The 17,215-nt window shown below is 39.5% G+C and overlaps 1 protein-coding gene across 2 annotated transcripts in view; it reads right to left on the bottom strand.

The window, feature by feature from the left end:
• The window catches only part of slc38a5a (solute carrier family 38 member 5a), a 39,022-nt gene continuing 21,807 nt past the window's right edge, over nt 1-17,215 (bottom strand). For both annotated transcript variants that reach the window (XM_007256180.4, XM_022679356.2), the window contains exons 10-16: nt 15,934-16,101; nt 14,143-14,222; nt 12,321-12,421; nt 12,097-12,212; nt 10,997-11,141; nt 10,341-10,444; nt 1-5,216 (exon numbers count right to left, since the gene is read on the bottom strand). In XM_007256180.4, coding sequence (XP_007256242.3) covers nt 5,112-5,216; nt 10,341-10,444; nt 10,997-11,141; nt 12,097-12,212; nt 12,321-12,421; nt 14,143-14,222; nt 15,934-16,101 — 819 coding nt within the window. In that variant the 3' untranslated portion in view covers nt 1-5,111. The remainder of the gene's footprint in view (nt 5,217-10,340; nt 10,445-10,996; nt 11,142-12,096; nt 12,213-12,320; nt 12,422-14,142; nt 14,223-15,933; nt 16,102-17,215) is intronic.

The raw sequence follows: 17,215 nt of genomic DNA, 5'->3' as shown, positions 1-17,215 counted from the left end.
TAAATATCTACACTCACCTTTATTAAACAAAAGACAGACCAAATTAGCTAATTATACATTTCCTTCCAAATTATTATGAATATGAATATATACTACATTAACATCCACACGTTGGCTAGACTTTAGGCACTTCAACAATCAAGTGGATTTATGAAAAATTATTTGTTAATGAAAGCTACAGTTTTACAGTAGCTTTACTTGGTCCACTATCAGTCCAACACATTTCTCTCCTGAAAAAAAAAAGCATACATATAAAATAAAAGTTGAACAACAGGAATGAAAAACATTGGAAAAAAAAAACATACAAATAACTAACCAAATCTATTCATCTGAATAATCTGTACATCATAAATTAAACTTTTACAGCAAACGTTTGTTCCACAAAGCCAGAAAATGTTGATACAAAATTGATAGTAAAACATCTTTACAGGAAACACATTTTAATATTTGGCAACACTTTGGTGGAAGGGTTCAATACTGACATCAAAAATTAAACATATACTGTAGGGATGCGCTGTAGAGATTTTGATATTGGAATCATATTAGTATCAGCAGATAACTGAGATAAAATGACAGAATTTCCTATCTATATTTATTAACATAATACAAGCTAATCTAAGACGTATTTAAATGACCTATTTTAGTATTTTTTATTTTATGCATTTCATTTACCTCGGATGATGGTGCTCAGAAACCAAATTGTGCAAAAATTGTATTTCAAAACATTACAAAAAAAACTGTTAGCTAAAGCATTTATCAATATTTTATGGAAAATCCAACCAAAAAAAATAACTTTTTGGGCACAGATAGATAGAAGTGATAATAAACTGTATAATACTACTCTTTATGTGTGTAAACGCCATCTTTGATTTTGAACTCTGTGTTGGTGAGGCATGCCTGAATTAGAACAAAAATCCAAATTCAAACCGAATGCAGCACTGTTCCTAATTTCATATCAGAGCCTTTACTTGCTTCTTATATTGCAAATATAATTAGATATCTGCAGTTATCTAATTCTTCAAGTAGTCATGTAAACAGAATACTCTGGTTTCTGGTTTCTCCGCTGCTCATTGAGCTCCATTGGCTACCAGTTGATGCTCGCATCAAATTCAAAGCTCTTACAATCGGTGATGACAAGGTGATGACAGAACAGGCTCCTTCCTACCTGCACTCACTCCTGAAGGCTTACGCTACCTCCCGGCCGCTGCGCTCCTCCAATGAACGTCGCCTCGCTTTGCCAAACATTCACACAAAGCAATCCAGACTGTTCTCATACAGAGTTCCCCAATGGTGGAACACACTACCTTCCACTTCCAGATCAGGAGAATCTCTCGCTATCTTTAAGAAACTCCTGAAGACAGAGCTCTTCAAAGAGCACTTACTCTCCTAACACCTCTAACTAACTACCTTCTACTACCAGATCAGGAGAATATCTCACTATCTTTAATAAACTCCTGAAGACAGAGCTCTTCAAAGAGCACTTACTCTCTTAACACCTCTAACACACTAACTACTTCTAACCTCATTTCCTTCTTCCTCTTCTCTACTCCTCTATCCCATTATTCCCCTTGACCTCCTTTTATCCCTATCCAAAGTTGTTTTTACCTTTAAACTTATTTTACATTGTACTTGACTATTGTAAGTCCCTTTGGACAAAAGCGTCTGCCAAATGTAATGTAATGTAATGTTTCTTAGAATGGGGTAAGATCTAAAAATCACATTAAAGGAGAACTCTGGTGTGAAGTTGACTTTGGTTGTAGTAAAACATGATAAAGAGGACTAACCTTATCCAGGCTCAAAGTAGCTCCATACCTCATTGGTAAAATCTGGAGAGCCCTGACATTTAAAGTGAGGCATTTAAAACTTTAAAAGTTCAGAAGAAGCTTTCTTCGCCTTCTCCTCTGTGTGGAGCTACTTTATGCCTGAATAATGGTGTAAAAAGGGATTTATCTTCAGGGGCAAAATATGCCCCATTAAAACACATTCTAGCCTCTTTGGACAAACTGCACAAAATTACTGTATCTCAGAAAGCTGCAGGAGAACGGAGGTGTGCTATTCATCAAGTTTAGTCCTCTTTATCATGTTTTACTACACCCAAAGTCAATTTCACACCGGAGTTCTCCTTTAAGAGCAGGATGTTAGCTCAGTGACAGTATTACTCAGTGCATATAAACTCTGTAAACTCATAACCAGAGTATTCTGGGATTTCTTATTCTGGGTCACATCTTATTCTGTCAGTTTATTAGCTGGCTGCAAATCAATTAGTTTACTACTTTACTAATGTTCTGCAGTAATTAGATTATAAAGTGCATGTAAACACTAGTCACTATTTGATTATCGGCATGAAAAATAATTATAACAATTATTCCAATAAGAGCATCCATACTATAGTGTTTAGCATTTTAACAGTGATGACAGAGACTTTCAAAATAAAATCAAACAGCAGGAAGTAATACCTTCATCAGTCACAGGCCTGACACACATGTACAGCATATTGTTAAATAAGCCCTTCAAATAAAGTGTTACCCAATATAACCTGTAATACAGTCAGAGTTCGTCCTCTTGTTGGAAAGAAAGCTTACATGGAACATAAATTACTGAACCAAAACAAAGAGTACAGATTAAAAACGTACACCGGGGCCAAGCATCTAAACAAAAATAATCTAAATTGGAACTGACACCACAAGAACGGGACAGAAATAGTGCTTTATCGTGCGCTGAGTAATGAAAATAGTGTAACTTCTGTTTCCTCTTCAAAACAAGTTCTGTAAATCCTTTAGATTTCCTGCACTGCAGTAACATCAACCCTCGTTAACTTTTCCAAAACTTCTGTAGCCTTTCTTACACTACACACATTCTTCAAATCCCTATTTTACATTTACAAGATGTAGAAGTAAAAAAAAACGCTTCTTATATAAATATTACTCATTCCTTCTATTTCTTTGAACATGCACCATCTTCTGAACTCACCCAGAGAGAGCAAGACCAATTGTGCTCCCCCAGGGCTCCGGCAGCTGATGGCAATCTGCATGATCGGGATTCGAATTAAAGATCTCCCGATCATAGTGGTGCCACACGTCACAATTATTATTACCACTCATTGCACTCATTGTCAATCATTGTGGGCAGTAATAATGTCTTTTATTATGACCTATTACTGCTATTCACTGGCAAAAATAGAAATGCTATCCCACGACTTTTGGAATGTCAGTGTATTGAATATTTCTTTTTTTATCTTATAGTTTTAGGAATGTGAATGCATGACACTGTAAATATACTGACCAGATTTGACAGAGATATTCCATATGTTACAAAAGTTCATGCAATGTAATGTCACTGTCATACCAAAATCTTGTAAATTAATTTTAAGAATTTTTTTCTTTTTAATATTTAAATATTTAAATCCAACATGACTTAATTTGAATAATTTATGATTAATAATAATATTATGTAAAAGGTTTATACCTGTTTCTATTTTTGTAAAATAACCAGGATGGTATAACAGATTTGGTGTAACAGTGACAGCATGCTAAAATCTAAGAAAAATGTAATGTAAAAAATACATAAATAAAAACATAGATGGCTTCTCATCCCTATGTAACTAATGTATCTCATGTATCAACAGTTTGCGAGGATATACAGATTAACAGTAACCAATTCACTTCTTTGGCAATGCAGTTAAAACACATCTACAGTATAACCATGGGGACATATTGCTGAAGTATGTACAGCTACATACTGTTATGATTTATATAAAATTAATAAAGATGTATAAAATTGGTCCCATAGCTGTACAGCCTGTACACTGTATCTTCAGTGTATCAGATCATTTAGGCTGCTGATCCACTGCAGGGCCAGACAGTGTTTCCACATAAACACGGTTCAGCATGAAGCACTTATAAACTGGGCTGCTCTTGTTTTTTTTAGTAGGATTAGTTACTTGAGGGCCACAGAAATGTTAGGTGGGAGGGTTTAATGATGTTTGGATCCTCTGATTGGCTAGTTAGGCTTTGGTAAAGCTGCTGGAGCCTGGTCGTTAGTGATGTTGGATGAGGCCTGTAGCTGTAATTCACCATTTCACATATCTACAGCGCATCGGTTAATTGAGCACTAAATACGATATAAAAGGTATGTACTAATTCTCTTAATCCAACATAAGTGTGTTTTGGGTGTAACATGCAATAAACCAACTTGTCATTCCCTTTAAGAGCCAGATGTGCTCTGACTTTGGCGCGTTCATATCTTAACAGCATGGTGCACCTATAGTAATCGACTCTGATGACTGACTGTTGTCTAGGTTTATTTCAGTCAGTGGAGCACCTGTGTTTTCCGCTGTCAAAATAGCAACACCCCAGAAATTTACCAAAAAAAAAAAACACCTCACTTCCAGACCAGTACGCCCATCAGTGTAGATATATTCCTAAACACTGTTTAATAGTGCAAGCCCAAGGTGTGAAAATAGACTGTTGACGGGGTGTACGATAGGAATGAGCATTGCGACACACCTTGCGATGCACCTTGCACAGGGTATACGATCGGTCTTATAGTCATTTTGCTGCATTTTGCAAGTTAGAATACGCATTTATAGGATTTTGCGACCAGACTCATCCAACAACATCAACTGTCTCAAAATTATTATGAGATGCTGTGCATTCATATTCCTGGTTTAGCAACACAGTTCATTAATATAAAAAATGTAACCGCTCCAGTGTGGAATGCCCTGCAGTAAAAAAGCAGCCATATAGAGCTACATCTTGTTCTCTCCACTAAAATGAAATGCATATAAATGCGATCTGCCATGAATAAAAATTAGATTTACAAAAATAATTTACAATTTACACATTTTCCACATTCAAAAGTAGGTTTTTGTACAAACCAGATAAATTATGGTTTTCTTTCAGTCATCAGGTCTGTGGCGGACAGTGTAAGTTAAGTACTGGATTCTGAACTAGAGGTGACACTCGTTCAAAAGAGTCTTTGCATGTCATGTCAAAGTAAACACTGCCTAAAATAAAAATAAAAAAAATGCAAAGCTCAAAATCATCAAGCTTCACATTACAGGGAGTGTGCTGCATTTTCTGTTGCTCTTCTTTATTTACAATCAGTGAAGCTTAGTGTCCTGACAAGCCTTTAGACTCGCCGGTGACCCACTCCAAGATGATGAAGCTAATGCTGGTGATCATGAAGATGAAGCCCAGAGCAGCAAACATCATCGCCTGAGAGAGACACAGAGAGAGAGAGTTAATATGTAATATGTCACAGAAGGGTTCCATAGGCCTATGGATAATATATTGTCCCAGAACTAACTGTGATAAATGATTTAATTGTCATTTAAGGCCATTCCATGCCACTGATATAATAATAACAGCATAATAATGCATTTATAACAACTTAAACAGCCACAAATAATAATATTCAACACTGAAATAGGAATATGAACATTTTAAATACCTAAATAAATAAAACTTACATTTCTAAACAGTCGACAAACAGCTGATTCACATTATTGGACTCACATTGCTAAATAAACACGATGGGGAATATCTAGGTCAGCTAAAATTTTTGAGGTCATGTCCATATATTATATAACAACCTGATAACACAATAATGTGAAAGGCATATACACTGATCAAGCGTAACATTATAACCACTTCTGTGTCTGATTTACGTGGGCCTAACGTTATGATTGCCATTTTAAATATTTGGGGATGTTCATTGATAGCAAGAATAGCAAGATGGCGGCGCGTGCACACGCTGCGGCTTCTCTCCCCCCCGAGGAAACAGCGTTTTCGTGTTTTTTGTCTCGTAAGTCGCAGTGTTTTTGTACGTCTTAGTCGTGCGTGCACGTCCTGAAACGCACCTACAGCCGTGAGTTTCTGCTTGGAGTCGGCAGAAACTCACTTTTGGAGTTAAACCGCGGACTCCGAGAAGAACTGCGAGTCTGCGGCGTGCTCCGGACACCCGCACCCCCACCGACCCCCACCGCTGCAGCTCGCCCACAATGGAAACGCCACAGGCGGCAGGCGAGAAGGCAGAAACGGGGTAAGCGTGGGGGTATCCGAGCGAGGCTAGCGGCTAGCCCACACAAGACAGCTATCCCCATCGTACTTTTGGCCAATGTACGCTCTCTGGACAATAAACTGGATTACATCCGCTTACTTCAGTCAACTCAGAAGACCATGAGAGACTGTTGTGTTTATGTTTTCACCGAAACCTGGCTCAACAACAGCGTCCCGGACCACGCCGTTCAGCTGGAGCGGCTAACATGCTATCGGGCGGACCGCGCGCTAGCTGACGGAGGTAAGAGCCGCGGCGGCGGGCTCTGTGTTTACATCAGCGATGCTTGGTGTCGGAACGTTGTTGTGGTCTGTAAACACTGCTCACCGGTAGTGGAACTGATGATTATCAAATGCCGTCCGTTCTATCTACCGAGAGATTTCTCCGCCGTGCTGATCGCTGCTGTTTACAGCCCTCCGACCTCCAACAACAGCGTGAGGAGTGAAGCACTGAATGAACTGTACCAGTACATCAGTGAACAGCAGACAGCGCACCCAGATGCTTTTCTCATTCTGGCTGGAGATTTCAACCATGCAGACCCAAAGAGTGTGTTTTCTGGACTTTTTAAACACATAGACTTTCCAACCAGGGGAAACAACATATTGGACCAGGTCTTTACTACACACAGAGGAGCCTACCGAGCCTCCCCCACCTGGGAGCCTCTGATCACCTCACCATTATGCTAATGCCAGCTTACAGACCACTGGTTAAAGTCACCAAACCAGTTCTTAAGCAGGTACGAGTATGGCCAGAGGGTTCCTCAGAGGCACTTCAGGACTGTTTCAGCACAACAGACTGGAATATGTTCAGAGAGGCTGCCACCCACAACAACTCCACAGACATTCAGGAGTACACAGAAACTGTCTCTGCCTACATCACCAAGTGCACTGATGATGTAACCGACCTCAAGACCGTCACTGTTCGAGCGAATCAGAAACCATGGCTGACAGGAGAGGTCCACAAGCTCCTGAAGGCTAGAAATGCAGCCTTCAGAACAGGTGACCAGGCAGGCCTGAGGTCAGCCAGGGCCAACCTGTCCCGCGGGATCAGGAAAGCTAAGAGGCTGTACTCAAAGAAGATTTCCCAACACTTCAGTGACAGCAGAGACACACAGAACCTGTGGCAGGGTATCCAGTCTATCACAGGCTATGAACCACATCCACAGACCTGCGACAGCGACACATCTCTGCTGAACGACCTGAATGGGTTCTTCGCAAGGTTCGAGCCACTCAACAACACACCCGCCCAGAAATCCATCCTTCCTCCTGGTGACCAGGTGCTGACGCTGTCCCCAGACAGTGTGAGGAGAGCATTCAGCAGGATCAATGCTGCACTTCACTGTGCAACTGGCTGTTAGACTTCCTGACTGGAAGACCACAGGCAGTGCGGGTTGGCAGCAGCACATCCAGCATCACCACACTGAACACAGGGGCTCCCCAAGGATGTGTGCTGAGCCCCCTTCTGTTCACTCTGCTGACCCACGATTGCACACCAGCACACACCTCCAACCTCTTCGTCAAGTTTGCGGATGACACGACGGTGGTGGGTCTCATCAGCAACAACGATGAGTCACACTACAGGAGCGAGGTGAGCCGCCTGGCCTCCTGGTGCAAACACAACAATCTCTCTCTGAACACAGAGAAGACCAAGGAGATTGTTGTGGACTTCAGGAGAACTCACACACTGCACACCCCTCTGTTCATCAACGGAACTGCTTTGGAGAGGGTGAGCAGCACCAAGTTCCTGGGTGTGCACGTCACAGAGGACCTCTCCTGGAGCACCAACTCAGCGTCACTGGCCAGGAAGGCAAATCAGCGTCTCTACTTTCTCCGCAAGCTGAGAAGAGCTGGAGCCCCCACCCCCATCATGACCACCTTCTATAGAGGGGCCATCGAGAGCATACTGACCAGCTGTTTCACCGTGTGGTACGGGGCCTGCACAGCATCCTGCCGCAGGACCCTCCAGCGCATCGTGAGAGCAGCTGAGAAGATTGTTGGCACCTCTCTCCCCTCCCTTCAGGACTTGTACAGCTCCCGCCTCACACGGAAAGCCCTCCGTCTGGCAGGAGATCCCTCTCACCCACTACACAGCTTCTTCATCCTGCTGCCATCAGGGAGGAGACTGCGGAGTCTCGGGGCGAGGACCAGCAGACTGCGAGACAGCCCCATCCATCAGGCTGTGAGGATGCTGAACTCTCTTCCAGCTCTACCCCCATCCCAATCCTGCCCCCAGCACACACTCACTCAGCATCCTGACCCCCCCACTAATAAAGTACTGAAACTCTGCACTACAATGCACAAAGTACTGGTCCCTTCCAAACGGACTTGCATTACACAACACCTGCACTACTGATATACTTGCACTGTCAATACACACTTTAATTCCACTTAATTAAACTGTGAACTTTAAGGACTTTTACGCACCCATTCACTTTACCAGCCTTAAGCTATATACCATATACCGTATTTGCACTACTGTTATTTACCATTTTTACTGTCATTCCATCTCAATCACCATCAATATTGCACTATTGTCTTACGTATGTTTATTGTGTCTTGCTGTATTGAACATATAGTGTCTCCCACTATTTTATATTATAATTATATATCTATTTTTACTTATTTACTTATATTTATATATCTATTCCTCCCCCACACCACTGCACCTTGTTTTTGTCTCATGTATGTCTATTTGTGTCCCTGCTGTATTGTACACATAGTGTCTCCCATTCTCCTTTATTATATCTATTATCTGTACTTGCTGTAATATTGGGAAGGAGAGTAACGTAATTTCAATTCTCTGTATGTCCTGTACATATCGTCGCTGTCCAATGAAAAACACTTATCTCCAAAACAGCAACTTCACAGGAGAGAGAAAAAACCTTCTAAACCTTTAATGGAAGTCAATGTAAAAAGAGATTATTTCAGGTCATTTTAAAGAGTTTTGATTGGTCCGATCAACACGAAATTTTGGCACAGTGTAAGGGACAGTTTGTCTGTTCAAATTACGTAGTAAACTAAAAATCGACAAAAATGGAGATAAGTGTTTTTCATAGGACAGCGACGATATGCAGTATTGACAAACAAACTACTTGACTTGACTTGACTTGATAACAGACTCACTTTTCAGATTAATGCTGATCACATCTGTAAAATTAGAGTCAGAGACTCTTTCTCCTTATTTAAATGTTATTATTTGAGGAATTTTAATGGCAGCAAACTTACGCCGGCCTTGGTTTACAGGTCACTTGTTGAGAGTGTTGTCAGTTTTAACGTTGTGTCTTGTGTGTATGGAAATCAAGTATATGTCAAGTGTATGTACATGAACAAGCTGACCCATATAGTTAATCAAGCCAATGAGATCATTGGAGCCAAACTGTTGTCACTACAGAACCTATAAAGCTGATCCATAACATATAAAATACACAATTCCAACACATATAGTATTTTTCGCACTATACTGCACACCGGATTATAAGGCACACTTTCAATAAACGTCTATTTTCTGGTCTATTTTCATACACTTTCATGCACTCCTGATTATTTTTAAAGCCAAACAAAAGTTAGATATTAATCTACACACATTTTTCTCCTGAAAACTGTTTATTTGGTTAAATATGCACTTCTGTTTTTTTACAATAAGCTATTGCCAAGGCAATATTAGCTATTAGCGGTTTGTCCCACGTAGCTTGTTTTAACACAGTAAACGTGAAGGCTACAGTCCAATATACTCACCTCTTAATGGCAAAAGAGCTAACTAGAGCTTAGCACTTGTAATGCTAATGCTGCTCCAGCAGTGCTAGCCAGGGTTAGGAGCAAGCAGCAGGCTACAGACCAATAACACTTACCTCTTAATGGCAAAAGAGCTAGTGCTCAGCACGGTTAGCAGGTAATGCTAATACTGCTCGTAACCATAGAACTAAACTATAATGCTGTATGTCAGCAGAGTGGCTTTACTGCTCTCTACAACCTGACTGTTAAAATTCATACATAAGGTGCACTGGTGATTTTTAGGAAAATTAAAGGATTTTAAGTGCACATTATAGTGCGAAAAATACGGTAATCTATATGTATTTTTTATCTTTTGTATTTATTTATTTATTTACTTGTTTGTGTTTACATCATTTAATGCATTTGACTGCCAAAGACAATTTTCCATAAAAATAAATTTAATAGACAAAGTTTTGTCTTATCTTGGTTGGTGTACGTTATATTATTGCTACGTTAATTTAAAAAGCTTCAGCAGCAAGTTGCGTGCAATATTTCTCAGTGCGGCATATTTACCATAATTTTGGGGGGAGATTTCATTGGCTCCTGCTCCTCAGGAACGATGCGAGTGTAGAATATTCCAGGCAGAATGAAGATGAGACTGGGAGCAGATGTGGCCCCTGGAAGCAAAACAATAGTCATCTTCTTTGCTTTAATTTCATTGCCATTATATATTTTCATGTGGCCTCAATATATTATATTGCTATACTCAATATATGGTCTTGTGGCCATTATATATTATCTTGTGGTCTCTGTGTATTATATTATGACCTTAAAATGTTATATTCTGGCCTTAATATACTATCATGTGGCCTCAGAATATTAGAATGATTATCATGGCCTCAATAAATTATTTTTCGGCTTTAATATACTACTGTGACAATATAATATACTACTGAGACATCAATATATTATATTGTGGCTTTAAATTATTATTCGGCCTTGATATATTACCTCACAGCCTCTATATTATCTTAGAACCTTAATATATTATCCCTTGTGGCCTCAAATTGTTATTGTGGCTGCAAAATATTATTTTATGGCCTGAATATATGATAACAGTGTTACTCTGTTTATTATAATTGTTGTTCTTAATGGAAACATAAGTTAATGCTTTTTGTTTGGGTAAGAAGAGTAACATAGACAGTGAAACGTATGTAGAGGAAACTTACCGATTACGCCGAAGATTTCTCGGATGTTGGGCACAAAGATGACGAGCAGGTTGACTAAGAAAAGGAGGCACAGAGCGATCAGGATATGACGAGCCCAGTGGAAAGGCTTATCAGGGAACAGCAGCTGCAGGACAGCACGGCGGATCTAAACACAGAGATCAGGAATTAATTCTCTAAATACTCTTCAGCCCACAGATCATCATCATCATCAAATTATCTGTTCTTCATCTAAAACATCTGTATTTTTGACTATAAGGGGCAGTGGATTATAAGGTGCACTACCAATGAACGTCTATTTTCTTGTCTATTTTCATGCATTTGGAGCACCGGGATTATAAGGCGCATTAAGCGACAGTAGTAAGAATGCTACATCGAAGTGAGCAGGGTGTCGCCATGTTTTCTTTCTAATAGGGAAGCTGGGGGAAAAGCGCCTAACTAAACAAATCTGTAATTCTTCATCTAATACACTTGCCCTCTGAACAGCGAAAGAGCTAGCGCTGTAGTTAGCGGCTAATGCTAATACTGCTGCACCCAGCCTTAGTGCTGGAGGAACTTCACTGACAACTCATCCTTATAACTCTGTACTTCAGCAGAGTGGCTTTACTGCTCCTTATTACCTAACTGGTAAATTTTATACATAAGGTGCTCTGGATTATAAGGCGCACTGTCGATTTAATGAAAACATTTATAGTCCGAGAAATTTGGCACTTTATTTTCCTGCTTGTGATTATTTAAACAACTTATATTTAAACAAAATAAACAGTAAAAACATCATAATGTCTTTTTTTAGACCTGGCAAGTATTTTTCTCCTCTGTAGTGGATTAATTTTGTTTCTGTTGCTAACTTGTAACCTCTAAGCTCTAATTTATTTCGTTAAGATGAAATTCATAACATTAATTTTAGAAATGTACAGTAATTGAAACCCTTTCAAACCACAGCTTTTATTTACATTTTCTACTTTTTTTTTACGTTATCTACGTTTTTCGAAGAAAGTAACTAGGAGTATATATTTATAATTCTGTATATAATTCTAGTCACAGAAAAATAACTTTTGTTGAGTCAATGTGTGTGTGTGTTTAATAAACTGAGAGCATCGTACTGGAAAGAGAACGACAGGAACAGTCAGAGTGACGGCGATCAGCACTGCCAGTCGCACGCACAGCATTAGTGTATCAGTCTTGCTGTAATTCTTCAGCAGCTCGTCCAACACGCCATCTGTAGAACAGATAACCAGACTATGAGTCTACTTACAGAGTTTATATACAGGTATTTATTATCTATTATCTTATCCTTTTCTTTCCCACATGCTAAACACATGCTTACCGTAGTAGGTGAGGTAGCCAAAGATTGCAGTCAGGAGATACATGACGAACATGGCCAGTATGGAGATGTTAGCAATGTTCTGCATTCGCTGCTTTGTTGGCCTGGTGTGGAAGAATTACACACACACAAAACATTAAAAACATCTAACATCAAACCATTATATTTGTATGGCATTCATATACTTACAAACACCTTTAATCCTTTAATCCTAAAGAAAATCCTTTAATTTTCTCAAAAATCGACAGTGCGCCTTATAATCTGGTGCGCCTCATGTATGAATTCTGGTTGTGCTTACTGACCCTGAACCAGTTTTATGTGGTACACAGCACTCATGTTGTGCCGAATTCCTCTCCCCTGCCAGGAAAAGCACCCTCTCTCGGGAGCTGAGGTAGTCTGCTGACATTGGTTTGTTTATTTTGACCAAACAGACTGAAAAAGAAAAATGTGGACTGCAACCTCTCCAGAGAGAGGGTGCTTTTCATGGTGGGGGTGCTTACTGTGCTTCAATATAATATTATGATGTGTGACAGCATTACGGCTACCATAGTCAGGAGCCTCGCAGAGGTGCTTAATGTGCCTTATAATCCGGTGTGCCTTATAGTCCAAAAAATACAGTAGTTAATAGCACCCAGAAGGAATCAACTGACAGGAATGAAACTTGGTGGGTAGTTAAGCCAGTGCTGCTTTTGTCAAATTCATGTGTGGAAGCACCGATAGCAAACCTTTTATGAACGCACATTCTGGAGGAGCAGGACAATGCTCATCCACATACTGCTGCTTTCTTAAGATCTTGCCTTGAAGACAGATACAGATACTATGATATGGTCAGCTGCATTACCAGACCTATGCATGCTTGAAAATATGTGTGATGCTTCTGAAGGCACTATCTACACCTCACCTCTACCACAGAATCTGTAGAAAGAGATGTGTGGGAATATTGGAGCTACATGGGATGGATTATCACAAAAAACCATTAGGAACTACTACAACTCAGTGCAGAGATGTGTAGCATGTTGCATTACACATGCATTATACATGCCACATTGTACGCACCACTTCTATATTTGTAGCTCAAAGAGCCTTATTTTAGTGATCTACAGCACACCGGTGTGCAGCTGAATTTAGGTTGTGTCGGTGTGTCCTTGGTATCATGAGGGCACGAAAAGAACACCTTGCACAGCTCGAAACGCACAAAAGGCATGCACTCTTAAATTAATCATGGGTGTGTTTTGAGTATAACGTAAAATAATCCAATCTGTGTGTCAGTTATCTTTCCCTTTAAGAGCCAGGTGAGCTCTGACTTTGGTGCGTTCATATCTTAACAGCGCTATGCTTTTGTGCAATCATTTATTTTACTTTAATCCTGGATATATGGAGATATTTGAAGTGCATTATTAGTATCATGACATTCTGGATCATTGACTTCTGTTACAAATCTGACAAATTTATTGTATTTTTTTTATAATATCTCAGTTAGGGGTGTGCCATATCTTATCATATACAATAATAAAATATCATTTTGTTGCAGTAGTGTATTGCTGAAATATTTTTTTAAATTCAGTATTTTGTCATATCGCCATGAGTATTTTTATCGCGAAAATACCATGAAATATTGTGATATTGTTTTAGGGCCATATCACCCACCCCTAGCCCATAGTGTTTAATCATTTATTGGTCCTGGTAAATTTGATCTTTCTTTCAAATAGCATTGCAAGCTGACACTTTCTTTTGGGTGCAACTATTTTTACAACTATTTCTTTGATGGTTAGTTTATATAATCATGTGTAAACTGTATGTATGTGTCCCAGAAATAAAGACTTACTTCTTGAGTTCTGTGTAGATGGGCAGAACCTCAGGGTGGCACACAAACGCGAAGGCCAGAATAGGAATGGTGTACGCAGCCTGCAACACATAAGATCATTTAGCATCATGTATTAATGTTCATCATAAAGCAGAACTACAGCTTCAGCGGGTAATCTCGCGTTTCATTAGTTTTGAATGCAGTATTTGTTTTAGATGTACTTCCCTAGTTTTGTAACTCATTGTAATTCATGGTGTAATTCAAGAACTGATATGCCAAAAGTCATGGGACAATATGTACATAAATTGATCCTGAAGTGTTTCTGAGGGGATGGCTTGGAAATGCCCACACATTGGGAGGTATTATCTTGTGACTGAGGTTGTACACAGAATTATAGAGTGAGTTCAATCAAGGACTGATGGTGAGTGCCAGATGGATGGGACATTTTATTTCTGGTATTTAAAATTCCTCAATCCACAGTATCACATGTGTACAAGTGATATGTACTAGAAGGCATTAATTACCACCAACAGGGGACAGAGCAGTGGGTGGTAATGACCGTGACTGGTGGTGTCTGGCTAGAAAAGTCCAGACTAGTCCTGCATGATATTCAAAAAGTTTTACATTGCAAATGTTCTTTTTTCGACAATATATATTGCAATATTAAACAATGCAGGGCCCATGACGTCACCAGCCCTGCCCCCACCTTTGTGTTGTCTCGCGTCCAGACTGATCAAGAACTGAGTCAGCTGAATTCAGCTGTAACTGGAAATATCTGCGCAGAACTGTGCTTAACTGAGGTGCACAGCTTTCAACACATGCGTTTACAAGCACGTGTCCAACCATATGGATAAAGGCCATGCGGTTACCTCGTGTTTACTCCTACCCCCCATCGTGCTCCCCCTCATGCTTCTTGCGCAGGCAGCAGCAGCCTGTCACTTACACAGACACAGAGACAGCACTGTGTATCTACACTCTAAGAAATATAAGTACAGATTTGTACTTAAAAGAGTACAAAGTTTGTCGCTGGGGCTGTACCTTATATTAAGGTTCAAAAAAGTACCTTTCAGTGAAAGTACTTTTTTGTACCCATGGTTTTTGTGCCAGTATAGATTATAAAGATTATAAACATTGTCATCAACTAAAAATGGCTCAAAAACTTGATGATACAAAATTGTCTGGCTTTCAAATAAAAAATGTGCAATTTAAATATATACTGTTCATTAGTACAGTGATGCAGAATACTGAATGTACCTTTTGGCTGGTTAAATGGTACAAATCTGTACTTATTGCTGTTAGAAATGACTTTGTACTTCAGAGGGAACAAATCTGACCCTGTAAAGACCAATATTGTACCTTTGAGGGTACAATTATAAAGAATGTACCTTCAAGTACAAAAAAGTACTCATATCGTACCTCTGTTTTTTAGAGTGTACTTCTTGTGTCAAGAATCAAAACATTGCAACATGATGTGTTGGATTTAACTGACATTAAGTGACATTGCACGTCCTGCCATGTGACTATTGCGCATGCGCACATTGAGATGACGATGCTTAAACAAACCACAGACAGGGCAGAAATCACATCCACATTCAATGCATATCCCACAGGTGACTGCAGTTTATTTTAGCTTTTATAGGACAGAATACAAGCCCCATGTCCTGTGACATTTGGCATGTCTGTGTATATCTTTTCCATTGTGAGAGCTCTAGAAAAAATATGAAGTAAATACGACACATTCAAGTGTTTTTTTTCCTCTTATTACTGTACAGCTGGTTTGCTGTGATACACAGTAACAGCACTGTGACTTACCTGTGGTGTGAGGGTGATCAGTTTAGCTTCACAGGTGCCATTGCTTGAGATGTTTTCTGTAAAGTTGGAGGTGCCATTGATTGAGAAGTCTTCTGTAATGTTGTGCAGGTGGGCAGAGGAGTTTCCGCTCAGGAAGGGACACTCTGTGACAAACTTCTTATATATGACCTGTCGTTACAAGAAATCGATATAGATATAGATATGAATAGATTCACACATGTTAACACAATGTATTCTATACAATCTCTTCTGGACGAGGCTTGACTGCTGAATTTTACAAGCTACTGATTGTGTGCACGTTTTTTTACAACAAAACCCCATTGTGTCTATTAAGTTTCTAATATTTTTCACATCTGTGAAAAACATTTCACATGTTTCTCTCTTGCATCCGGACTGCAAATGAAAAAAACAGGAGGATCAGTGAGTTTTTTTTGGCTTTCTTGGTCACATGACTTTGCGTTCAGTAGCTCCTCCATTTCCACTCGCTGTTGTGTTTTCGTGGATCTCCGTAAATACGGGCGCCCAAATTGTAATTAAGGTGCGAGGCAGTGGACAAATAGCTATTTTATTAAAAGTGAGGAGACGAAACAGAGATGTGCGTCTGGACAGGACTAAAATTACCGGAGGATTAAATTTACCACGGAGTTCAGTGAAAAACGGTAGATAATTCAGTCTGTAACACATACATGGTCGTTCCGGACGGAAATAAAATCACAGAGGACCCCCCCATAAAAGAGAAAATTACCCCAGGACCCCCTGAGAAACTAATCCGAATAGGGCTTTATATGGTTACTGACTCAAATATATTGTAGAATGTATGTAAAATATTTAAGCCTCACAAAGGATGCACAGTAACGGAATACCCCTCTCAAGAGTACACATCTTAGCTCAGCACAGAGAGTATCAGCTAAAAGGAAATTCTCACAGTGATTTAAATGTGTCTTATCCAACAATTAAAGCACATTTCATCTTTAGAGAGAATGCTTAACATTGCAGAAGTTTACATGGTAAGGTTAATGTGGCGATTGCGATCAGGCGATCGTAATTAAAAGACTGGGAGATATTGTTACTGGCTCCAAAAACAATGATATGTCCAGTCTAAACCAAAGGACAGCTGATAATATTCAAATGGAGTTATTATTTATTTGTTTGTCATTTTTAACAAAACTTGTCAGATGTTCTAAACAATTTGTCACAGTTTGTTTTGAAGATTTAAGGTTGTGTGATGTGATACATATGCATATATCGGTCATTTGCGTGTGTAGGACAGAAATAGACTCAC

Source organism: Astyanax mexicanus, chromosome 12 (genome assembly GCF_023375975.1).
Source record: "Astyanax mexicanus isolate ESR-SI-001 chromosome 12, AstMex3_surface, whole genome shotgun sequence".
NCBI lineage: Eukaryota > Metazoa > Chordata > Actinopteri > Characiformes > Acestrorhamphidae > Astyanax > Astyanax mexicanus.
This window is presented reverse-complemented; position numbering and strand designations above follow the sequence as displayed.